At 40.3% G+C, this 26,249-nt stretch overlaps 1 protein-coding gene across 1 annotated transcript; it reads left to right on the forward strand.

Annotated features, from left to right (window-relative positions):
• The first annotated feature begins 652 nt into the window (after positions 1-652).
• csnk1g1 (casein kinase 1, gamma 1) lies at positions 653-23,478 on the forward strand. The gene is made up of 12 exons (XM_037691733.1): positions 653-980; positions 1,114-1,154; positions 2,841-2,910; positions 10,527-10,678; positions 12,415-12,649; positions 12,767-12,852; positions 14,665-14,749; positions 14,827-14,975; positions 15,051-15,158; positions 16,878-16,985; positions 19,232-19,335; positions 23,079-23,478. Exons 1-12 carry the CDS (start codon positions 794-796, stop codon positions 23,131-23,133), a joined length of 1,380 nt encoding a protein of 459 aa, XP_037547661.1. The 5' UTR covers positions 653-793; the 3' UTR covers positions 23,134-23,478.
• The last annotated feature ends 2,771 nt before the right edge of the window (positions 23,479-26,249 follow it).

Below are 26,249 nucleotides of genomic sequence, written 5' to 3' on the forward strand. Positions count from 1 at the left end.
CTCACTTGCAAAATCTGATGTCAAATAAGAGGAGGAGGAGGAGAATGAGGAAGTTCCACTCCAGTAGCTCCTGAAAGAATCCTCCACTCAGGAGCTTAGAAATTCCAAGCATGCCACAAGATGGCTGACTGAGAACATTTGTATACCGTATACTTTGTATGTCGTGCAAAGCAATATATTTATTAAATTAAAATTTTCTTGAGATTTTTTGCCTTCTTTACTGTAAAGGTTGTGGACCACCAAAAATGTTGGTGGATAACCCTATTCTGTGAGTGTCTGCTGGAACGACCTCGAAATGTTCCTCATGTCAACCCCTGCCTTTTATTCTGGGACTGAATGACTCATCTCTAAATGAACTTTGCTTAAACCAGTATCTCGCTGGGCTGCAGTGATTGGCAACTAATTAGCTAACAGCATCTGTAAGGAAGCCTCCCAACATGTTTCGAAACATTCTTAGAGGTTCTCTGTTTTCACACAAGTTTTAGACGTGTTCAAAAAATTTGTGCGACAAACTCTTTGAAATCAATTCATCTGATGTTTTGTGTTGTGTGCTCTTCAAAGATTTTTCTTCTCTCTGATTGTTTGTTTGTTACAGGTCTTCACACTCTTTTCGTGGCAAATGTCGAGGCCTGTCATCTTTTAGAGTCGACAGGGTGAGGTCAGGGAGGCGTGTGGATTAGCTTGCCACCCAGGTGCCACCAGTAACCAGGGCTGTGGCTGCAGTGGTGGGCCCGGCCCAGGAGGCCGTTTTGTACATCACTCGAGGCTCCTGCTGACTCGTGCTGCACAAATCATGGACCCACAAAGAGAGAAATATGGCGAGCGGCCAACAAGAATTGTCAAAGTTTCCCAAGGAAGTCGAAGTGGACACTCGTCCCGACCATCTGGCTCCTCAAGCACCTCTGGGGTCCTCATGGTGGGACCAAACTTTCGTGTGGGGAAGAAGATTGGTTGTGGAAACTTTGGTGAATTGAAGCTCGGTACGTTACATTTAAATCTTGAACTAAGGTTGGAAAGTTTGCAGGAAATTGAAATAAACATGTATGCAGTTATAAATTATGTCTTATTTATTAATGCTAAATCACATATGTCCTTACTCTTATCTTGTTTTAGGCAAGAATCTCTACACAAATGAGTATGTAGCTATTAAACTGGTAAGTGCTCACCTGCCTTTCCATCTTCTATAATAATAATAATAATGTCATCACAATGTCAGCACTGTATGTTTCCATACAATGGCGAAATTAGTCTCTGCATTTAACCCATCCACCACCAGGTGGTGCATCTGTAATACACTGAATATCCATCCATTATCGTTACCCGCTTCTTTTTCGGGTCGCGGGGGTCACTGGTGCCCATAACAAGAAGTCTGTGTGAGAGGCATTGAATACAATACGTAACTTGAAATTTTACATATTACACTTTGAGGAAAAACCTTTGCCTCATTCAGGTTGAAATGGTTGCTGTATGCGACTTCACCGACTTTAGAAAGAACGCGAGTGATGTGTACATGCTTGTCTAGTGTTGTTTATAGACTGGAATATGTTTCGGCTAATTGGGGAAGGGAAGTTTGAGATTGTCACCATTGTATGTTCCCATACAATAGCAAAATCAGTTCTCTGCATATAACTTGTCACACATGAGATACACCCAGGTGGAGCAGTGGGCAGCTATGTAAGTGCCCGGGGAGCAGTTAAGGCCCCCCACATACCCGGGCATACTTCACTCTGTGGAGGTCCACACGGACTCGAAGCAGACTCAACGCAGACTCTGCGCGGACATCCCCAAGCCATATCCGCGCAGAGATCAATTTTTCCGTACATGTACTGTGTCGCACAATAAACTGCCTGGCAACAGACTGTTTTGTATGCGACACCAATGTATTAAATTCTCCTTCTTCATCTCTGGTCTGGTTTAATGGCCTTTTCTTTTGTTTTTTTGCCAAGAGGCAAACGATCTCTTCCTCCTCGTCTGTTGACGCCATGACTGAAATGGTGAGAAATGGAGGAATTTGTCACGAGATAATTAAAATCATGTCCAACGTGGCTGCAGGAGGGTCTGGAGATTTCCTGGTGGGCCGCTCTGATGTGTGGGCTGCAGGGCCAGCGCTCCTTGTTTTTTATTTTTATTTTTTTTATTAACAACATATAAACACAGAGCACCACTGCCGCTGCTCCCTGCCTCTAGCTGCTGGCAGCTCTCGTTTTTTATTTTAATTTATTTTTTAGCAACCCGTCAATCAATCTAGTAGGCATATTGGCAAATGACCAATCGGCAACCTCAGTTTGTCCCGAAGGTAAACGCCCCTTGCCTGCAGAGCTGGGCTGCAACCCATCAGGGTGTATGCTCGAGTGTGAAGTTTCAACCATCTGCGGACAGTGTGTGCAGTGTCCATGTGGATGTGGCTCACGGAGTACACACAGTACATCGGAGTACGTGGGAGCCTTTAGTGATTGGATGTAATGCTCAGACACTACAACATACGGGAATGGCTGGGAGTCGAACCACGACTTTCTGGTCCCAGGTCGGCTGCCCTACCTCTACACCGTCTCGGTCCCTAACACCCTTTATGTTGGTGATAATAGTAGCGATTTGTGAGTAAACTCGTCAAACCAAATGTAACCTGCCATCATTCTTTTTGATGATGTAGTTGGTTGTTGATTTGTTTTTGTTTTTTTATGACATGGAATGTGAATTATAAAAAAACTTGAAAATACTTCCCATTTTACATAAAAATGAGATGGCTTTTTTTTTTGTAAATGAACATAACAGTAAAATAATAAAACCATAACAATGTGTTTTTAAAGTTTGTTTCTCACATGAATAAATGTGTTGTGCAGGAACCAGTGAAGTCGCGGGCCCCACAGCTGCATTTGGAATATCGGTTCTACAAAAGCCTCGGAACCACAGGTGAGGTCACAGATTTGGTTTTCACTCTTGTTAGTGTTTATACTCACCCACATAATGATTTCTTTGTTTTGGAATAACAGGCCAGAGATTGCATCATTTCCACAACAAGTGATTACTCAGCTCAGGTTTCATGCTTGTAAAAGGCCGGTTCGGCAGCTTGTTTTCATCTCTAGAACAGAATATACAGAAGTGCATGAATGTTTAAATGCAAGTTTAGTTTGTTGAACCGTGTACTTTCTAGAAAAATAGACTCAATAAGGGTATAATTAAGGTTTTGACGTTAACTTATTAACCTTCATAACAAATGTAGAGCTTATTTCCTCATATTTTGACGGACACTGTGTGGCCCTGCAGCTTGATTCACTGTAGAAGGCCACTTTAGAAGAAGTACCTTGGTCATAATGTGTACACGTGAGAACTAATGATAAAAACTACCAACCAACAAAAAGGGCATTAGGGGCCGAGATGGTGCAGAGGTAGGGCAGCCGACCTGGGACCAGAAAGTCGTGGTTCGACTCCCAGAGGACCAGATTGAGCTTTTTTAGATTTTTCTACCTGGATTATTGAGCATGCATCAGGATGTTCTAAGCTATGTTCTTGTCTAAATGGTTGAATAAAAATAAATACTGGTGATTCATATGAAGCCATCTCAAGGTGATTGTTGGTGAGACGATGGTTGTTTGTAGGTAATTTAACCAGCACTTGCTTTATAAAACTGACACCACAGGAACACATAAAAGCTGATTTACTATAATTTATGACCCTTCATGAGATTTTGGAGCTTCACGTGCATATATGATAACCCAACTGGGAGTTTTATCGCTATTGTTTTGCAAATGCAAAGGCTGGAAAAGGCCAACTGTGCGGAAACTCATTAAATATTTAGAGAGCGTGTCTGCCTCTCTTAGTACTAACGTACCTCTGTCCTCTCCAGATGGGATAATGTGACCTCATTTTTCTTGGTTATGTGCTGAGCCACATTCCTTTCAGCCAGTGATGTTGTTAGTGTCTGTGAAACAGTGTTTTTATAAATTCATGTGGCTTGACTCAGAGGCTCAGTCAGCTGTTGTTCTCTGATGCGTGACCATACTGGATATTAATGAAATTTATTTAGATCCTTCCATGTTTTTTTTTTTTATTACACAGCAAGAGTTAAAAAGCTGCATAGATTTAACAAGATGTTTAAAAGATAATTGTTTTTCTAAGTAAAAACTGTTTGAGAATGAAAAATGTGTGTTACTGGGAGTGTTGACACTACTGAGCTGATAAATGTATTGGCTGGCAGTTCTTGTCATGAAACTCTACACCATCTCCATAACCATTGCAGCACTAATACATAAACACTTCTCAGTATGCAGTTTTGCTTAAGTAAAAAAAAAAGGATGTGTGGAACCTGAGAGCAGTATTTTTGTAGAGTTTAAGATGTAAAGCTCCACCCTGTTTTCAATCCTTTTCTGTTAAAAGCAGAGTTTTAAACTTTTAACTGAAGTTTTCTGACCATGTTTTGACATTTTTGTCATTTAGATCAGTGATGCTCACTTTTTTCTCTCTCTCTCTCAAAATAGCCATATTGACGTCAAAGTCGAGGGGAGAGCCACGATATCACCCCAAGTCACTCAAATAAAAGAAAAAATGAACAACCCACGTTACCCACATATGAACACAAAAGAAACGCAGTCAGCACATTATCTGTTTAAACAAAATTAATTCAACCTTTATTTAGACAGGTTAATCCCATTGAGCCTCGAGGACTCATTTACAAGAGAGACCTGAATGTACCTTAGTACTGAGATGATCGGAAGCTGTGGTGCATGTCCTTGACTTTCTTCATGTTGTATTTGTAAACTGTTGTTGCAAACACAGTGAGGCATTCAAGATGGGCATGGGTCAGTCGGTTTCTCTGTTTTTGCTTGATAATGTTCATGGTTGAAATTGTTGACTCACAGGTGTAAAAAGTTCAGCTTTTAGCGATTACCCCAATCCCATGAAGAAAACACCAGTCAGCAATAACAATGAATTCCAAAGTCCATGCTCAACAATGAATATGCTGTAACGTGTGTATGGATAAAGATGCCCTCTTCACATTTCCGCCTGCCCCCTCATGTAACCATGCTAGAACCGGCCCTGTAAGATGCTCCTACTTCCTTCACCACAGGTGACAGCAGGTGCGGAGACGCGTGCGGCCGGTAGCTGATCATCTGATATTAACGGGACATTTTTTACATCTTTTTACCCACGGCGGGTGAGCGAACGCGTGCAGTCTGTGATGATCAGCTGATCCATCTGAAGCTTAACAGGACTTCTTTTTTTACCTCTGGTCGGACCTGCCTCCTCCTGAACAAGTAGATTAACACAATATTATTTGTAAAACCGCATTGAAGAAGCCCGAGCCGACATGCGCCCTTTATTGCGCAATGCGCCAGCACGTTTTAAAAATGTATTGGCTGTGCTGGCATGTTGTAACCTGTCACGAGAGCCACCACTAAAGCATGGTGAGCTGCATGTATCATGGAAAAGTTGTTTAACTTCCATAATTCCATTCAAAAAGTTTCTCTTTAATAGATGATAGATTCAAGGCCCACAATTTAAACAATTTCAAGTATTTATTTATTTTTACATAATTTGGACTTCCAGCTCATGAAACCCATGAAAACAGGATTTCAAAAAATTTGAATACTGTGAAGACATCAGCCCACACTTCTCAGTTTTTGCAGAAAAAAAGAAATAAATTAGGATCACAACAAATCAATCAAAATATGGTTCTTTCAAAATGATGTCAATCTTCAATACTTGGTTGGGAATCCCTTTGTCTTAATCACTGCCTCGATGTGACGTGGCATTGAGGCAATCAGCCTGTGGCATTGACTGGGAGTTATGGAAGCCCAGATTTCCTTGATGCTTGCTGTCAGCTCTTTGTTGTTGGGTCTGGTGCCCCTCGTGTTCCTCTTGAGAATAACCCATAGATTCTCAATGAGGTTTAGGTCCAGTGAGTTGGCTGGCCAGTCAAGCACTGTGGCATGGGCATCAAACCAGGTTTTGGTGCTTCTGGTGGCATGGGCAAGGGCCAGGTCCTGCTGGAAGATGAAATCTGCATCTCCATACAGATCCTCAGCAGAAGGAATCATGAAGTCCTCTAAAACATTCTGGTAGACTGTTGCGGTGACCTTGGATTTAAGAAAGCAGAGTTTACCAACACCTGCACTGGACATTGCACCCCAAATCAGGACTGACTGTGGATATTTCACACTGGACCTCAAGCAGTATGGGTTCTGTTCCTCACCCTTCTTCCTCCAAACACTTTGACCTTGATTTCCCAATAAAAGACACACTTTACTTGGTGGTTTTTGAAGCTGTGACTCCCGCCTCATTCCACTCTTTCTGGATCTCTGACAGATTCTGGAATCTTCTCTGTTTGATAATTTGATGAAGCCCACGGTCATCTCTTTTGCTGCTGCATCTTCTCCTGCCACATTTTGCCCTTCCACTAGACTTTCCATTGATATGCTTGGACACAGCACTCTGTAAACAGCCAGCCTCCTTAACTATGAACTTTTGTGGCTTACCCATCCTATGGAGGTATCAATGATGGTCTACTGGCCAGTTGTCATGTCTGCAGTCTTCCCCATATTGAACTGAACTGAAGCAATTTAATGACACCTGGGGAAACCTGTGCAGGTGCTTTGAGTTTAGTAGATGATTAATGTATCACACTCAGTTTAAAACATTCATGTCCTGCAACATTTGGGCTGATTTCTCCACAGTATTCTAATTTTTTTGAATTCCTGTTTTCGTGGGTTTCATGAGCTGGAAGTCCAAATTATGTAAAAATAAACAAATAAATACTTGAAATTGTTTAAATTTTGGGCCCTGAATCTATCATCTATTAAATATTAACTTTTTGAATGAAATTATGAAAGTTAAACAACTTTTCGATGATATTTAAATTTTTTGGAAAGGGTCTGTATATGTGTATGTATGTTTGTTTGTTTCTATGTGTGTGTATATATAGATATGGGTGTATAGATATGGATAGATGGATGGATAGATAGATAGATTTTATTAAGTAAATAAAAATAAATGCTGCAGTTGCAAGATTTTAAAAATGGTGGGTTTGATCCTTGGGAAGGAGATGCTGTCATGAATGATGTCACTGACCAGTCTATGGCATGCAGCCCACTGACATCAAATCTTCAGATCCACCCAGCACACTTGGAACTTCAGCTGAGTAGGTTCTAAGAACAGAGCTGAAATTTGGTGGAACTGCCCAGTGGAAATACCTGGTTGACCCAAGTACGGCTGTCGAGCCCATACAAAATGCCAAGAGTTCTTAATTATTTATTAGTTGCCACCTGTGAAATTAGTTGTACAAGATGGCGGGTGTGGAATCATCTTACAGCTGTCAGCCTAATGGCTAGTACTGGTACCCATTTTGTGATGTTTTTTAGCACATAAAACAACTGTCATATTGATGTGAAATAATGTGATTTTGCAGGAAGTTAAATCTTTAAACTTTTGTTTGAACCAGTTTTAGTTGTTTTCTCAACAAAACTGAATCTGTGTTACTTCATGAATGTATGTGTGCTGAGGCTGCTGAATGTACCTGACAAGACTTGCCTGATCAGTAAGCCTCAGTCTGGCTGTTATTTCACGTCCATATAGAAGAGGAAACTTACTGATGAGCAGTAACATACATGCTTGTTTTGCGTCTGGGATTGTTGTAGAATGAATGAGTATTTAGGATGATCCAGGGTGAACTGAAAGCCAGTAAATATGTTAATTGTCATTCATTAAAACAGAAGTCCTGTGTATGAGAACTAAGAATGTGATTTCCAATTAGATTTTTACCCACCCCCTATTTGGTAGTAAATAAAAAATGACTTTCTTTTTACTTAAAATGTTTGTAATAAAACATTTAGAAATGCACAAACATTGCCTAATTGTATACCTTATTAGGAAAACTAGAGTTTATCTGAGAGAAGATGTAGCAGGGTAGGTGCAAAATATAGCATTAAATTGCCAACTACAGTATGACCAAATAAATAAAAGTTTTTTATTGTTTGTGTGCTTAGAAAAGCCTCAATATTGTGTTCTAAGGATACTATCAATAAAAACCACAGTAAATTGTGGTGAGAAATTATTTACAAGATTTCTGTCGCTTGGATTTGCCCATCAGTTAAAACATAAAAATAAAAAATCCAATAATAACTAATTAAAATATAACAATGTTTCCCCATCCATCCATTATCCTGTCAACAGAACCAAGTGCCCCATCCAAATCCCCACTCCACGGCAAACAGCTCCACCACTTCCAGACAGAGAGCAGAGATTGTAGCATTTGTAACGTATCGCTCTGCTACCACCATCACAAACCCAGATTTGCTCCAGGTGCTCCGGTTTCCTCCCACAGACCAAAAACATGCATGTTAGGCTGATTGGTAACTCTAAATTGTCTCTAGGTGTGAGTGAGAGAGTGAATGGTTGTTTGTCTCTGTGTCCCTGTGATGGACTGTAGACCTGTCCAGGGTGTCCCCCACCTCTCCCACAGCGACATCTGGATATGGGTACCAGTGACCCAGAAAGGAAGAAGCGGTAAAGATAATGACTGGCTAGCTGGAATGAAGGTCTTTACTTTAACTTGTTTAGTTTTACATTTCCAGTGACTGAGCAAAGCCTAGCACTGTAGTCTGTTTAAACAAGGATTGTATAATGTAAAGGGACTTTTTAATAAGACTCTAACTAGCAGTATGAGGATGCCAGTTTAGAGTTTTAGTTCCTTGAAAGGAAGGGAGGTGAGCAACCAGAGACAACACACAGAGGCACTGCAGAGTTCAGATAAAATCACTCAGTTCATATAGTTCCCTCTGGAGAGATCCGTGCACACAGTCGACCCCAAGTACTTGGAAGTCCTGCACCTTTGTGACCTCTGCTCTCTGCCGTTTCCTTCACCAACATGCCCATTCAGGTCTGCTCCAGTCACCACTCTCTCCTCCTTGGGAATACTCTCTATCACTTGATCTAGGTTCTTCCAGATTTTCCCTTTCTCCTCTATATTACAGCCAACCTGTGGAACATAACCACTGACAACATTTAGCAACAGACCTTCTACTTCTGCCTTCAGACATATCACCCTATCTGACACTCTTTTCACCTCTACTACATTCTTGGCCAACTCCTCCTTCAGGATCACCCCATTCCATTTCTCTTTCTATCCACATCATAGTAAAACAGTTTGAACCCTGCTCCAATGCTGCGAGCCTTGCTGCCCTTTCATTTGGTCTCTTGGACACATAAAACATCTACCTTCCTTCTCTGCATCATGTCAGCCAGCTGTACCTTTGCCTGTCATTGTCCCCACATTTAGAGTTGCAACCTTCAGTCCTACATTCTTGACTTTCCTCTTCTTCCTTTCTCTCCCGACATGTTTCCCTCCTCGTGGTCTTCGACTATCAGCAGCACAGTTTCCACCGGCACCCTGTTTGTCAACAGCACCGATGGCAGTCGTTGTTAAGCCGGGCCTCCATCGATCCAGTATGATGTCGCTTAGATGAACTTGCATGTTCGTTTGGCAAAAGTGTTTTACATCTGATGCCCTTCCTGACACAACCCTCACTATTTACCCGGGCTTGGGACCAGCACAAGAGAAACACTGGCTTGTGCTCCCTAGTGGCTGGTTTAGTTCCATTTCAACAGTACTACTATGTACCTGAAGCACTGAGTATTTTTGTTATTTGAGACTTGTTGATTTATTTAGCATTTAAATTGAGCGTTATTGTGTTGGACGTCTTTTAATTATAGTTAAAATAAAGACCTAGACTACCTTAAAGGAATACATTACTACATTCACCACCTTTTTAGGACGGAGCTTTAGACTAAGATCACATTATGCTGAGAGGTGACAATGCTGGGGATATTGTGAGATGTACTGGCTCAGAGAATGTGTTAGGAATTTCTCTCAGCTGCTACCACAACAATGTTTAGCTCAATCTATATAAAAATGCTGAGTTAGTTGTTTTTTTTCTTTGCTAAGGTCACATTTTAAGATGATCATCTTCAATTGTGATGATTCTAAGTTAATCACTTGTAGATGAGCATCAATTGATTCATTTCTGAAAGTTTCATTTAGGTCCATTCACTGGTTTATGACATATTTTTCCAAGTCTACAGAAAAATGCATGCACAGGCACAGACGGACAAAACATTATCATCATTTTGACTTCCAACGACAGCCAATTTATTTATTTCATTTTATTATATATATTTTTTCCTGCGAGTTAGTTCACTACAGTAAACTAACTCGCACAAAGACATGGCAGTTGTTTTTACACCGGAAGCCCTTCCTGACACAACCACAGACCACCGCACTACCACAGCCCTCTGTGTGGAGCAGTGAGCTGCCATCTAGGGCTCCCAGGGGAACAGGTGGTGGGGCTTCAGTGCCTTGTTCATGGGCCCAGAGTGGGGAAAATGAGGGTGGAGACCTTTCCCACCTAAACTTTGATGTTATCGAACCAGCGACCTTCTGATCACAGGCTTGACGACGGCCAATAACAATAGAAAGTATGAACTATTTTAATAAATGCAACCTGTTAAATTTTATTGTCTTTTTTGTGTTTCAGCAGAGGGAGTGCCTCAGGTGTTTTACTTCGGACCATGTGGGAAATTCAATGCCATGGTCATGGAGCTGCTGGGCCCAAGTCTAGAAGACCTCTTTGACCTTTGTGCTAGGACCTTTTCATTAAAGACGACCTTGATGATAGCAATTCAGCTGGTGGGTTTAAAGTATACTCTGCCATGAGACTGATCCAAAATGTCTTTTGATAAACATTGTGAGGAATGCTAGCTTACAGCTAAAAATAGTTTTACTGCCTGATAATAAAACTTAAAAAGAAATTATCACAAATCGAAGTACTTGGGAGTAAAAAAAACATGCTTGTTTTAATTTCCCTTTTCAGTTAATCTGGAAAATAACAAATAAGATCATTATCTTTCATTAATTCAATTATATCAAAACCCTCTTATACTTGAACAAGAGGAGTAAAAATAATGCAAATTATTTTTTTCTCTAGTTGTTGGATTATTATTTTTTTTTTTTTACAGAATTACAGAAACCATGGCAAATATTTTCATTCACTGCTTTTAAGAAATTTGCTGTCATTGGCCACACTTTAATTTAATATTGTATAAAATATTGTATAAAATTGTTGTGCTATCGTGTTGCAAATGTTCCTTCTGTTAAACTTGATGGCCAACTTTTCTCTCCACCTTCACCTTAAATTATTTTGTGCCAAGTATTTAAAATGTCTCAAAGGATTTTGCTAAAATCTGTAACATTATAAGTGATTAACACAGTAATATTTATGCTGTAACCACTGTTCCCTGAAAGAGAGGAACGAGTTACAACACATGAAGTATGGGATGTGCCCTTGCTGGTCCTGCCTGAAGACGTCATACTTTTAGACCAATGATATAAGTGACATGCTCCACCTGCACTTAAATATATCCAGTAATAATGTCATTCTCATGGTAGCCTCACTTCACTAAGACCAGAGGGGCAGCCGGGTGTTGTACCTTCTTTCTATCTAAGGGAACAATAGTTATTTGTATAACATTATTTTACCTTTCAGTCAATTCACTTTGTACAAATTATGACGTATTGGACACTAGACACGCCCCACACAGCAGCCATCAATCCTAAGTCAAATACAGTACAACAGGGCAGCACCTTAGACCAGGTAAAAGAACAAAGCAGGCCACAGAAGAGGCTGTCACGTTTAAACAATAAAAACTAAATAAGTGATCTGTGTCGAGTACAAACTCGACCACGAGAATGTGCTGCTGATAAACCGAGCCTCAGGAGAGCACAGATGAGCATCCTGGAAACAGAAGATGGCAGGAAAAACAAAACCTCCACGACCCAGTGAGCATTTCTGCCTGGACAGAACTTTCTCTGTCTGTCTGGGATATAGTGGATTACGCAGATTCACATTCTGAATGCAGTCAGTATAAACACTTCAAGCCTCTTGCTAGTCTTTCCTTCTGAAGCAAGTTGCAAATTCTGAACCACAAAGCCAAACACGCCTTGAACCATGGCTCTGGGACATGCATGTCAACCAGCAGGCAGCAGCGACTAACGCCAACAAAGAACAGTTGCCTCTTTTGAGGGGCCTTGTGAGAAGCTAAGCTAACTAGCAGCAGACCGTTAGCCTGACTCTTAAGTGCAAGCAGGGACTGTCATCATTGCATCGTTTGTCTAGAGGAGGGATTAGAAGTTTTGTCAGCAAAGAAACAAAAGGATGTTATATCTTATCCTTCATGAAGGACTGAAGGAGTTGACTGAATGGGAACTGCAGGTTTCTCAAAATGACTGATTTACTGAAGCAATGGGTGCAATAAAAGTGTAATTTTCTAGTCCTTTTAATATTTTTCATTCCTATTTGAAGTAGCCCTGCCGCGGGGTTCTGGGACTGCTTTTTGTTGGCTGAATCTTTCAATTCTCTTTACCAGATTTCACGAATGGAGTATGTGCACTCAAAAAATCTCATCTATCGAGATGTCAAGCCTGAAAACTTTCTCATCGGACGGCAAGGAAATAACAAAGAGCACATCATCCACATTATTGACTTTGGCCTGGCCAAAGAGTACATCGACCCAGAGACCAAAAAACACATTCCGTACCGGGAGCATAAGAGCCTCACTGGTACTGCCAGATACATGTCCATCAATACACACTTAGGCAAAGGTAAGAACAGTCGAGGTTTGTATGTGTGGTTTAAACGTTGTTTTTTAATGTGATTTGTATATGGAACTTTATTCTAAAAGTTTCTTACTGAAATGTTTATAAAATCTATTAAAACAGAGCAAAGTCGACGAGATGACCTGGAAGCCTTGGGGCACATGTTCATGTATTTCCTTCGTGGGACTCTACCTTGGCAAGGGCTCAAGGTAAGCTTAGCATATAAACATGTCACAAAATGTTTTAAGTAGTACTTTCATCAGTAGTCCAAAACATATCTCACAGCTGATGATTAAATATAGTTATAAATTTATTAGCAGCTGGGGTTTAATATAGAACGTTGTTCTCTCCTTTGTTTTTAAAAATACAGTAAAATATGTTGCAGTGGTGAGGATTTAAATATTGTTATATGTATGTATATCTGCTGCTGCCAAAGATGACAGTGCAATTTTAGTTGTCCATATTTACGTGTGCATGTGTTAGCAAAATATCTCATGAACTCCTGGACAGATTTAAATGAAACTCAGTAATCATTAAATATACATGAACAACTGATTAACTTTTGTAGTTTCCACAAACAAAGATGGCCACCAAGCTAAGTAGCAGTAGCCAACACAAATATGACTGTAACTAGGTTATATTTAAAGATACTGAGCTAATTTAGGTGTTCTAGTAGCATATAGTCATTCCTAACTTAATGCCAACACATCTTGCAAAATCTCACATGAGATTGTGCAAAACATTATTTAAAAGGTTTAAAGAGCTCTGACCTCATGATAATGTGCTTTTTGTTTAAAACGTCTGCATGAAAGGCAGCAGTCAAAATGCAATCCTTCATAAAAATGCTAGGTCTTTAATACTGAAAAATGTGACCACCTGTTTGTTTGGCATTCGCTCTGTTCATTGAACATTTTAATAACCTGTGGCGCAACAACAAACACAAGCAGATTTGTAAATCTAAATATTTTTTTTTTCCATTCTCGCTTGGTACAGGATTTCAGCTACAGGTCACCATTGAAAAGCTTTAGGCTGCATGCAGCTCAGATGTGGGTGGTTGTCACACTCGAGAAGTGGATCTACTGCAATAAGAGTTTTAGCCTTAGCTCATGGGCTGTCCACTAACACGCATTTGAGGAGTCGTCGTCTTACCAATGATCAGCACACTTTTATTTTAAAGAAGTAGGAATAATTCCATAAGGACGAGCCGAGTTAACCAATATCTAGTGCCGTCATAGGAAAACCACATTTTCACTGCATAAAACAACTCAAACTGCAAAACTTTACCAGTAACTCGAGGACATGTTATGTGGATTATACACTATATATGAATTACTACGTAAATAAAATAAGTCTAGACACTTGTCTCTTTATTTTCACACTCCTCATGAGTCAGCCCAGAAGGTTTGGTCAAATGATTTTAACACTTGTAAATAAATCTTTATTTGTTTAGCACTTTTCATACTTGGCAACCCAAAGAGCTTCATAAAAACAAAAAATGGATTAAACATATACTAAACATAAAGTAAAATAGAAAAACAATAAGACTTCAAACTGTTCTAAAAGCAGTCCGATAGAAAATTATAAAACAACCAACAAATCATAATTATAAAACAAATAAATTAAAAGCGCATCTTAAGAGACGTATTCATCCTAAACGCATGCAGGGTGTGTTCAGTTGATGTTTTCTAGTCCATGGGTGAGTTAGAGCTGCGATCATCAGCTTGCAGCTCCTGGGATATACCCAGCCTGCAAGCTCATCCCATCCAGCCCATAAAGGAGTAAATTATTAATGAATCAATTCAGGAATCGGTTGTAGTCCAGGTCAGAGGGGATTGTTGACGGCCTTAGTCAATCAGAACGCTGCTTAGAATCATTCTGTCCATTTAGCATATTATCAAGTTACAAATTCTGCACAAAAAGAGCATCCAAATATTTTTAAGGTTCTTACTAATATTATTGAAGTACAAATATCTAGTTGTCCAAAGTCTTTAAATTCCTTTTATTTTCTGGATCCTTTTCAGGCGGACACGTTAAAAGAAAGATACCAGAAGATTGGAGACACAAAACGAAACACTCCCATTGAGGTCCTCTGCGAAGACGTTCCAGGTATGTTGATGATTATCGCTTGATAAGTGTGCATATCAGATGGTGCGTTCATCTCTATATGTTTTTGTTCAATTCAGAGGAAATGGCCACCTACTTGCGGTATGTGAGACGGTTAGACTTCTTTGAAAAGCCTGACTATGAATACCTGAGGACTCTGTTTACTGAACTCTTTGAGAGAAAAGGATACACCTTTGACTACACTTACGACTGGGTTGGAAAGCAGATAGTAAGTGACGCGCTGTGTTTTAAGTCAACCTGCAAGCTCCCTGCACAGATTACAGCTAATTGTTACTCATGTCAGCCCACACCAGTGGGATCTGTTCATATAGATTCTGCTGCTTCTGGTGTCACAAGAGACAGCCATGCTCCTCGGGACAGACCTGCGCAGCACCAACCAATCAGAAATCAGGTCTGTCGTGGTTTTTCTACCTTCTGACACTTTTGTTTGAGTGAAAAGGGGAAACCACTGGTTGAAGCACGACACTTTATTCTCAAGTAGTTTGAAAATGTTCCATGTTTATATTGCTTCATATCTTATGACAACACATGTTTCTGATGGATTGTTAAAGAATCCAACTCAGACGTGTAAAATTAGACGGGGATTGTAAATAAAGTATTGGCATAGCTTCTCAAAATATGATGCTAATAATTTTATATAATTATTGAAAACGTTAAAGTAACCACTATAAAAGGATACTCTGAAGTGTATCACATGGTGCAGTTTGAAAGAGTTTACTCCAGTAGTTTTTACGATATATTGATACGCAGCTCTGAAATGGGTGCATGCACTCAATGTAAACAAAGCATGTTTATCTGCATACTTAACAAATCTGAGTTTAAATACACACCAGTACATCAGACTTCTCCATCCCAAATGGCTCTTCCATGGACGTCTTCGTTGTTGGCCTATTTTCAGCAAATTTACTGCACTACTTTCAAATTTTTACTTTAAGTACACATTAATCATTGACTTGTTTCTTTTAATTTTTTAACTGGTCTTCATGGCATTGCAATGAGTGGCTTTAAAACCTTTCAAGAATTTCAACATTGAGCATTGTGTCAAGGTTAAAAAATTAATAAAAACACAAATATTACTGTAGGATCCCCGAGAATAATCTCATACATGATTTTTATTAGATTAATAGATTAAATCAAAATATTTAACACATGGAACTTTGATATTGACAAAACTATTTAAATTGTTCTAGTTTTTATATATAGAGATATAGATACAGAGATAGAGATGGACTGATAGCTATATAGATATACAGATATACATACAGTATATATTGAAATTGTTTATCCAAAAGCATCCGTTTCATTTCTTGCATTGTTTTCATTTTGTAATTGAAGGTTATTCTGATTGTACATTCAACTAAAATACAAAATATAACTCTGTGAAGAAAGAGTTGCCTCGTTTAGTCACCAAATTTAGTGAATGGTAATGTCAGAGGAAACAAAATTAGGACTTGTGTTTTATTTGACATTTTAAAGCAATAACTCTTCTAGACAATGAGAAAAAGAAATATCTTTAAATGTTGCTGCTTCAAACGGCTCATTCATGAAAATATAGCCACACCCTTGTCTGTTGTGTTGATGGTAACGTTTGCTAGAGTTTTCCAAAAGCTAAATTTACTTTATATACAAAAAGAAAAGTCAGACAACTGTTTAATGCTTTCACCAAATCAATTTAAAGGTTGTAAAGCCAGTAGATGGTCGTTTTACTTCTTTCTTTTTTTTATGACCTTTTGTAGACATTTGAGGCAGTGGTGTGTTAGAAATAACTTCAGGTTCTGAGTTATCTGCTTTATGTGATTTACAGTTTGTTGTAAATGACAACCATTAGGTATAATTCTTGTTACCTGTAATGAGAATGATGTTTGAGTTGTGAGAGTTTGAGTCCACTTAGCTCTTTATTCTTCTGCCTGAAGCCTTGCTTTGATGTAATTCATGCTTTTATTTTATTATTTTGTTTCCTTCTCCATTTCTCGTGCTGCTTTGCATGTTATCTTGACACGCACACACAAATGCCCATCTTTCCTAATTCGATTATTCCCCCACCCATCCATTGCTCCTCCAATCCCACCTCCCCTCACATCCCTGATGCAACCCTGCGGCCCCCGAGCAGACAGCGGTCTCAGATCGACGAGGAGCATGGGAGGTGCAGCCCACACGACAAGCAAACTCCTATCTGACCTCCCACCTGGCAGCGGACAGGCACGGGGGCTCAGTGCAGGTACACACCCCTCACCTGATCAGCCAACAGCCCCACCCACTTTTCATGGGAGTCAGATCTGTCTCATGGATTGAATCAGAGATTAAAACGATAATCTATAAATCAAAGAATAGGAGACTGTTTACCTCTGGATCTCTGTGGTCAGTCTAATTTGTTGGACTGTTTTTTTATTTTCTGTATCTGATGTCTCTGCTTTGATTTTATTTAACAGAAAGTCCTGAGTTTTGAGATTTCCAGATACAGATTTAACTGAGTGTCTCTTCTAAGCTCAATAAAATGCTCAAGCGAGCAGAAAGTTTAAATGATTTTAGTGTTTGTATTGAGGAAAGCTTTTAGAATAAAGTTCCAACAAAAGCTGTAGGACTTTATAATACCGTAACTTTGCCTCTTTAAATCACAAACAAATGTTTGTTTGGCACAATTTCTATGTTTTAAGTGAATAATAATAATATGTAAAAGTTATTTTAATGTCATTTAGGGTTTTTCTTTACGTTGTGTGAGACAGATCGACATCCATGTACCTCTCCAACTTTGCCCCTGGCTGGGAAATGTTTTGTTTTTCACTCCACCATATGCATGTCACCTGGTACACCCTCGCTCCAGATGTTGACAGCGTGACCTTTAGCTTTAGTAGCATTTGTATTTTGATTTCTGGTCCCACTCTTTGATGATTCTGAGGCGCTCTTTAAAAGAAATGCAGACACTTTTTGCATGGCGGGGTAAACTGGTTCAGGTAGCCAAGTGCATGCTGGGTGCTCTGCACAAAGATTGTTTTTGTTTGCCAGGAGTTTTTGCAGCGTTCACCAGGTTTACTTACAAAAGTTTAATAAGCTGTAAATAATTACAGTGTGCCGCCCGTTCTGCAACATGTCACTCATGTAGAAACTGTAACGATCTGTTTGAAGATGAGCAAATAGTCTGAAGCCTTTCAATGGTTTATATCAGAAACATTGTGCTTCTCATCTTATTAGACTCAAGAGTTGCCATGAACTTGATGAATAAACCAATGTTGTGCTAAATGATTATTGCCTATGCCCATATTGTTTTGATATTTTTTTTCAGATGTTGGGGAAAAAAAATTTGTTTTCATTTTATACGTTTGTACATGTTTGAATATTAAAATGTCACAAGTTTAAACACAAATAATGTTTAGATTTAGTAGACTTTCTATTTAAACCTAATGCAGATGTTGAGCTGATAGCTTTGTTCAGGTTGGTCTAATATCATTGAGCTGTGTTGCAGCAGAATTTTAATATCAGTATAATGTAGAGAGATGACCGTTTTCAATTTCAGGTTCTGTGCAGTCATTCGGAGCGTAAAATCAAACCGCAGCGTTTTGTCGACTTTTTTTGGCAAAGCAAATAATTGATCATAAATGTCAAATAGTGGACAGTTTGCTCACTCACAACATTCTGACATCCAGTTGAAATCTTTCTTTTCAACCTTCACTTTTTGATGTTTGATCTTGTGGAAGTCCTTCCAAGGCTCGTTATACCTTCAGAATATATACGTCTGATTCTTGTGGTCTAAATATTCACAGCAGAGGTTTGTGAATGTGAAAGACTTCATTGCAACACTCTGCTAATTCAGCTAAACGTAAACTGATTCTCGTCTCAAGCTCTGGTTTAATTACTTAAAGGTTGCTTTTTAGTTGTCTATTTACTTTGAAAAGATTGCACAATATTTGCTTTTATAGCATTTTCTAACAGACTAACAGCATAAATCACTTTAAATATTTAGTTTTTTCAGACTCGTCAGTCTTATCTGCAGGGAGGCAAAAATCACATGGATTAATGTTCAAATGTGTCCAAAACCGTCCAAGTTCATTCTAGGAATGAGTTCAGTTTTTGCACAACTCTGTTAGTGTTAGTATAGTTACTCAAGTTTTGTTATACATGGCAATGATGCAGCTATTCCTTGTTTTGTTTGATGTGTAGGTTTTTATCTGAAAGTGTTTGAGGTGTCAACATTTGTTCTTTTATATTTTCAATATTTTCCCCCATTAATGAGATTAAATTGTAACTAAGTTATACCCTGATTCGGAGGTATATAAAAAGGTATATATTTGTAAGTACATTAACTGAAATATTCCAGACTATCTTAGTTGATGGCATGTTTTTGTCCAGATTGGGATTACTCTAGAAGAAAGATGTTTGTTTGTGGAGAGAACAGTAGACTGGAGCAGAGACGTCTGTTCTGCTGATGTTTCTGGGCTCAGTCTGAAGTAACACCGCTCTGTGCTGCAGGTGGTCAGTTCAACCAACGGGGAGCTGAATGCAGACGATCCTCTCGCTCATTCCAACGCTCCGATAACGACTCAGGCAGAGGTGGAAGTGGTCGACGAGGCCAAGTATGTGTCATTCACCCTCTCATCCATGTCCATCTGTCGCTTCTCCTTCCCCTCTCTCCCCTCTTCTGTCTCTTATCTCTCGTTCTCACCATACCAGCCCAAGCTTCTGCTGGAGTGTTGCTCGTTACCTCTCATTTATCTGTGGTGTTTTTCTCTTTTGTCGTTTTAAGAACAAAAGCTGGCATACTTTAACAGGTTCTCATAGCTGTGAGACTCTGAGTAAGGCTAGACTGGCAGCCAAAGAAAACGTCACCTTTTAGCTGCGATGAAGCATCGGCATCGGAGACCCTCGTGTGAAAGCTCTCATGCACCCGTTTTTATTTCTGCTAATACGATGAGCCTTGCTGGTCCGTTCACGTGTTTCATGTGATCGGCGTGTTTAGTGCCTGTCCCTCTGATGCCTCGTCAAATTAGTCGACTTGGGTTTGATCCAGTGATGAAGCAGAATGAGTGGGAATTGGGCATTTAAAGCGAGTCATGTTTGTCTTTTGAAGTAAACTGCACATATAGTTGCCACGTAGTACATATTCTGAAGAGTGTGTGAGATCAACAGTACTTTGTATCTTGTTGTTTCAACATTTCTATAAATTAGCATTTTACAAACTAAACATCTTAGTAGAATAAAGTTCTTTGATCTTACATATTTTATTGAAAACTGCTGTACAGTAGTCCCTTGCTACTTCGAGGGACGTTTTTCGTGGATTCGCTATATCGCAATTTTTCAAAATATTGGACATAACACAATTGACTTATTGATGGATGAGCCATGGGTTGTTTGTTTAAAATAAATTATTTTAAATGATTTTGCACCATGTGTGCAGCCTACAGGTGTTGGGGAAGTTCCCTCCTGCAGCTGATCAGCTGATCTCCTTATCTGCCACACACACATTTCTGAATTTCATTTGTGAAGAGTGAACTCTTTGCTGTCCAGCTGCACAGATCGACTTTTGTCTTCCAACTTAAAATTCAAAGTATGTCACATCGTAAAATCATCATAATCACAAAATATAAAAGTGTTTAAAAGTTGTTTTTAATTATTTTAGAACTTCTGTGTTCAATTGCTGAAGTGTAATTGGTCAAGAAGTACATTTCTGCTCCGTGCTGCAGAGCTGAAGCTGCGTGACATCCCTTTGATGTCCTGCTGCACTTCTCTTCTCTACAATTTCAATCTAAATACTGTAACATTTTAAATAAACAATCCACGCTGTATGGGTTGTTTATTTAAAATGTTACAGTATTTAAATTTAAATGTATTTAAGGAGGGAGATTGGGAGTAACAGGTGATGTGTGATTGCAGCCTGGCACATGTCATGACAAAGTTTACTGAACTTGGACTACTGTATCCCTACTTTGCAGTTTTTGACTGATCGCAGGGGGGCAGGGTATGAACCCCCACGATAAACGAGGGACTACTGTTTTTAGATTTAGCTTCTGCAACATTTTTACACTAAGTCATGATTTGCTTTTGTCCACGTTAAAGTACTAGTATGTTCTCATTCACTGCACTTGTGTCAAAACAGTCAGGCTGCTGGGACAATTGACAAGTTCTGCTGATTTTGACAAAGATATAAATTCTGGGGTCGGGCCCCTTTAAATTCAGTTTCAGTCCTGCTCTGCGATGCACTTATAAAATGATTATTGGTGCATTTTGTTTGTCTTGAAACTTAAAGGGCTCCTCATCATCAATGAACACTGATTTTTATATATTCATATAAGATTTAACAGTTCAGTAAAGCTTTTTTTCTTGTTTGGCTTGTCTTTTCATTTGAACGGGCCTTTTTCTTACAGTTGTGTGTGAATGACTTGGCCTTGCTGGAAGTGGGTCACCAGGTTTTCTTGAAGGAGACGCTCGGCTGTAATCTGACATCAGCAGATGTTTAACAGGGCTGCCAAACATGTATTCAAACATTTGATCTGCTGCTGATTTTAAATGTTAGACAGTGGACGTTTTAACAAACGGAGCACAGCCGGCTGTTTGATGATGGACCGACTTCTTTTTTAAGAGTTCTGGTAAACCGGAGCTTCATAAGAGTTTGCTAACTTCTTTTCTCCAAGCTTCCCCTCTCTGTGTCCACCTGTGTTTTGTTTGTGGTGTTTGCGTGCACGTTTGTGTGGCATGTGCTCAGTCCCATCCACTTAGTCTTACTGTATTAATCTTTCTTTTCTCTTGACACTCTTTCCTCTCCTCTTCTTCTGTAGCTGCGTGAAAATGCTCAACCTGTGGTGAGTCCCTCTCTGCTTGTCCACATCATACTCATGGGACAGGGAGTGGACCAGCCGAGGCCCGTGGAGCCGCTTACTAAATTTAGCTCCACTCTCTCTGGTACAAAAGGGCCGTAAACCCCCAGAGAAACAATTTCACTATAGAGTCTTTTCCCTATTCCACGGTTTTTTCACCCTTTCTTATTTTGAGCCATCTGATTACTGAATAAAATATTATTTAAAAGTTGCCACATATAATCAGAAAAAATTGAACTGATGTCGCATAAAGAAAGACTTTCATGTGAATTTGCTACGGTGCCCTTTTATTAAGCTTCTACAATATTTTTAATTACTTTTCATTTGCATATCTGCCTTTAAAATATTCTTGACTGCTTTAAATCCCATTTATTAATAATTTTCCCCAGACGACCCAGTCACTGTCCTATGTCTTGGTCCACAGTGTTCTCTACTCATCTTTGTTTGTTTTTATTAACTGTTCGGGCTCACCGTGTCTTGTTCTTTCTGTGTGTGCTGCTGCTTTTTCTGAGTACTGTGAAACTGCTAAATGGATGCTAGATGAATAAGCACATGGACGCACGGTGGGCGACCATGTTCTTGCAGCTAAATGTATAATTGTACATAGGCCTGTCGCGATAAACAATAAATCAATTAATCGCTTGATAAATTAAAATTATCGACCTCCTATTTATTTATCATCTTTATCGTTTCTTCGTGTCTCTCTCTTTCTACTGAAGACACTGGATGACAAAAGGCTCAACTCCGGTGCTCTTCACTGACCCCTCCCTTTTTCTTTTCTCTTTAAAATCTGTTTTAACGATCCAAAATTGCGTTTTTGGATCGTTAAAAGCAGCTAAGCTGAGAAGCTAAGCTACGAGCTAAGCTAACAGGCCAACCTCAGGGAATAAACCTCCGTCTAGTCGAAGCTCCAAGATTCACGATTGAAACCCGTGCCTTTGTGTAAAAAGTTGTTTTCTCTGCAAAAAGAAGCTGAGAACTTGTTTACTGATTTTTTTTTAATTTTTTTATTAAAAGCTTTGTGTGACAAATGTTATGGTAAAGAGCTAAAAACCACACCGAGCTTCCGCCATTTTGAGAACCGAAAAACTGGAAGGAGAGACGGCCCATGTCACGTCAAGGGGCCGCCCTCCTAGTTTAGACTCCCTGCTCCTCCCTCACTGTCATCCTTCTGATCAAACAGTCTTATACTGCCAGTCAGTGGTCAATAAAGGTACTACACACAAAAATTAACCAACATTTCTTATTAAATTTGACAATTATTACTAATTATTGTCAAATTTCAAACAATATTATCATTTATCGCAGTAATTTCTGAGACAATTAATCGCCCAGTAAATTTGTTATCGTGCCGGGCCTAATTGTACAGACGTGTAGCTCTGCTGACCTCACAGACGTTATACATCACAGCCGTATTAAAGCAGTCTGCTCGTGTTTGTTTAGCTCTTGTTTGTGTAGACGTGTTCTTGCGTACCCATCAATTTAACGTCTGCCACTGTCTGCAGGTGCTGCTGTTTCTTCAGGCGAAAACGGAAGAAGAACACGCCGAGGCACAATTAACGACCCCCCCACACCAGACTGAAATGTTCCTCATGTCCGGCTCAGTCGACCGTGGTTTCAGAAGATGGTCCCTGTCAGAAGTAGAGGAGTCGGCTCAACTACAATGTTCTCTTCTGGGACCAGTAAAAGACACGAGTCATTTGATGGGAGTCCTTTGTGTTTTCTTTTCTCCTCCTCTGCTAACTGTGAGGGTGTTTCACCCATCTGTTGACACGAGCAGGAAGCCATCTTTAAAAGGTTTGGCTGAGGAATGTCTTTATTTTTCCCTCCACATGAAACCCAGAGGTTTTTTCTCATTATTTTTGCCATATTTTTTGCTCCATTTTTATTTTTATTTTTCTAGGAAGAGACAGATCTTCCTGTGGAACCTTCCACTTGTTTATTGTTTTGTTTTGTTTTTGACACACATTGACTCGTTTCCCCTCCATAAATCCCACATCAGCTCTCGCCGCCTTTTCATTTGCGGACTCATTTTGACACGAAGCCCGTCTTGGTGGTTCCTGACGCTGGACTGAATGTAAACGTGACCACGCGAGCTGCAGGAGTGGAGCTGCCTCTGCTCACACGCAGGCACAAAGAGCACCAGTCTGCCACTTGGCCCCTGCACTTTTCTCCCCTCCAAAGAGGTCAGCCGTGGCGCTGTGATCTGAGCCTTCGATCGCAGACGACCCGAGACGTCCCACAGTCTTTGAGGATTCTTCCTGCTCACTCCCTGTAACCACGATGCCGTCAAAACGCACTACATTCTCTTTTTACTCATGAAGTTTTGCTCCTGTTTGTGAAAACGAGCTGCATTCTGACACTTGTTGACGGGGCTGCGGGAAAAATGCTATTTATGCTATTTATCACTTGTTTGCCACTAGTTTTCTTACGAATTCCTAATTATACACATTGAATGTATGAACAGAAAAGTAAATTACTTTGGAGCATTTTATAATATCCAATATGTGCATGGGAAGGAGGTTAAATTCAATGTTTGTGAAGAAAAGACCAAAAGAAAGTGGGTTTAAAATGATTAGGATGGTCTTAATGTCCTGGATCTTAATAACGGACTTTTTAGACATGGCTGACATTTGTTGTTGTTTTTTTTTTCCTGGAGCGCTGAAGCCTCTGAAACCGTTCTGTCTAATGCCTTAACCCCGATCAGCCAACAAATGGCCGCTGCTGCTCGTCTCTTGGACGACAAGTCGGCAGCGTGGTTGTGACGTGCGTTTGTTTTTGGGGTCATCCGAATAATAAAGTCCAAAGTCTAGACTGTAGCTGTTAAAGCAGCTAAAGGCTTCTAACACGCTGAAATATATCCCCGAGAATGCAAAGCCAAATGGAAGGTGTGTGTAGTCGTTTCAGTGATGCCCCCCCCCCCCCCCCCCCCACACACACACACACACATGTGAAGACCCCCGTGCTGCAAAGCGATGTTTGATGTTGGGACGTCGGCGTCTCTCATGCTCTGAGCTGGAACAGACGAGCCCATCGGAGAGCGGGAGGCCTTCAGATGAGACTCCTTCATGTCACCTGTCCTTCAACACAACAGTGAATTTCACTCCATTTGCTTTTTTGTGCTAATGTGAATTTGTCTAATGCAAAATTGTCCCCCCCCCCCCCATTCCAAATAGCCATGTTTTTTGGGGTAAGCAAAAAGCTTGAGATCATTACTGCACTACATTTGTTGACCCCGACAAGACCCTGCCTTCTTAATATTGGACTTTTAATGTGCTTTTACTTTATTTTTAGCTGCCTCGTGTTCTGGGCCTTCCCTATAGGGTGCAGGGAATACACTTTTTAACTCCCTTTTTGTGCCATTACACCCTCCACCCCACATGTTTCACCTCTACACACACACACACACACACAGGTGCAGTGTCAGATGTGCCGTCTTGTGGACCTTCATCCGAATATCTCATCTGTGCAGCGTCGATACAAAAACTGCTTCTTGTATGAATTTACACTGTATAGTCTTTTTTAGTTGTTTATTTCTTACCCAGGATATGTTGGTTTCTTTGAGGCCTACGTTATTATCAAAAGTACTTGAATTTGAAAATCTATAGCATCTTGTTTTTTTTTTGTTTGTTTTTTTTTTTGTTCAGAATAATTCCACACACAGTTTGAGGGGGCTGATGGGACGATGGGCTGTTTGAATGACCGATGTTCATTTCCTTGGCGTTTCTTCAGCGTGTTGGGCTGATGGTCGTCACTCCTCGTGGCTCCTCCTCCTAGTTGTGTAAATGACCAAACGAGGGTTGAGTCGTTGCTGCCGGCCAGCGCAGCTGCAGACAGATGTTGCATGCTTCGCCAAACACCAAGAGTCATTGGAAGCCTTGAGAAGCTTCAAACGTTCAGCGTAGTGAGATGGATATCAAGATTAAATAGCCTTTAATGCTCCCCCTGAATCCCCCCCCCCCCTCCCTGAGTGCCATTTCTGAGACTACTGCTAACCCCATGCCTTCTACCTGTGCCAGGAAATTCTTCAAACGAATGTTTCATTTTTCCTCGACACGCCGAGTCTCGCTCTGTAGAGACGTGGCCCGGTGCCGTACCAGGCAGTGTTGCACGTCTCTGAAAGTGTTCAGAGCTGTCGCCGTTCGTCTCCTGCTTGTTGAATCCATTTTCTCGTCAAAGCAGCACAAAAGAAGAACAACCCTCCCCCCGGTCTTTTGGGCCGAGCTTGGCGCAGAGTTTTGAACTTGTGGCTGATGATCTTCAAAGCTTCCTCCTTAAACCGTCATGTCCTGTACGTTACGGCAGAGCCGGTGTCTGTAGGTGGATATATTACTCAGATGTATTTGAGTGTGTGAGCGTCTTACAGAGCGATATAGGAGAGCTCTGTATCTGCATGGCTTCTCTGGAGACTCTTACACTGTTGGATCCGTGGGAAGTTCTGGCTTCCAGTCATCGTATGAGAAAGTCTTTCTGCCACACACTTCATTAGTTTCTCCCAGTTCATTTCAGTCAGAGTTGTGTTGACTTCAGCCGTGTGTGTGTGTGTGTTTGGGGTGGGGGTGGGGGTGGGGGGGGGGCACAGCTGTGTAAATCAAAGCAAAGGACCGTTGAAGTGTGACTGAACGGCTTTAGGTCTTTTTGGGTTCTCTGGCACTTTTCCCTTGTTGCTGTACTGT

This window comes from Nematolebias whitei, chromosome 2, assembly GCF_014905685.2.
Source record: "Nematolebias whitei isolate Nwh7 chromosome 2, NemWhi1, whole genome shotgun sequence".
In the NCBI taxonomy this organism is placed as follows: Eukaryota; Metazoa; Chordata; class Actinopteri; order Cyprinodontiformes; family Rivulidae; genus Nematolebias; species Nematolebias whitei.

Bases quoted from the DNA above. Each gene is read 5' to 3' on its own strand.
- csnk1g1 (XM_037691733.1), top strand. From the start codon at position 794: ATGGACCCACAAAGAGAGAAATATGGCGAGCGGCCAACAAGAATTGTC. The intron at 2,911-10,526 runs GTGAGGTCACAG...TTTGTGTTTCAG, and splicing joins CAAAAGCCTCGGAACCACAG to CAGAGGGAGTGCCTCAGGTG. The intron at 12,650-12,766 runs GTAAGAACAGTC...CTATTAAAACAG, and splicing joins CAATACACACTTAGGCAAAG to AGCAAAGTCGACGAGATGAC.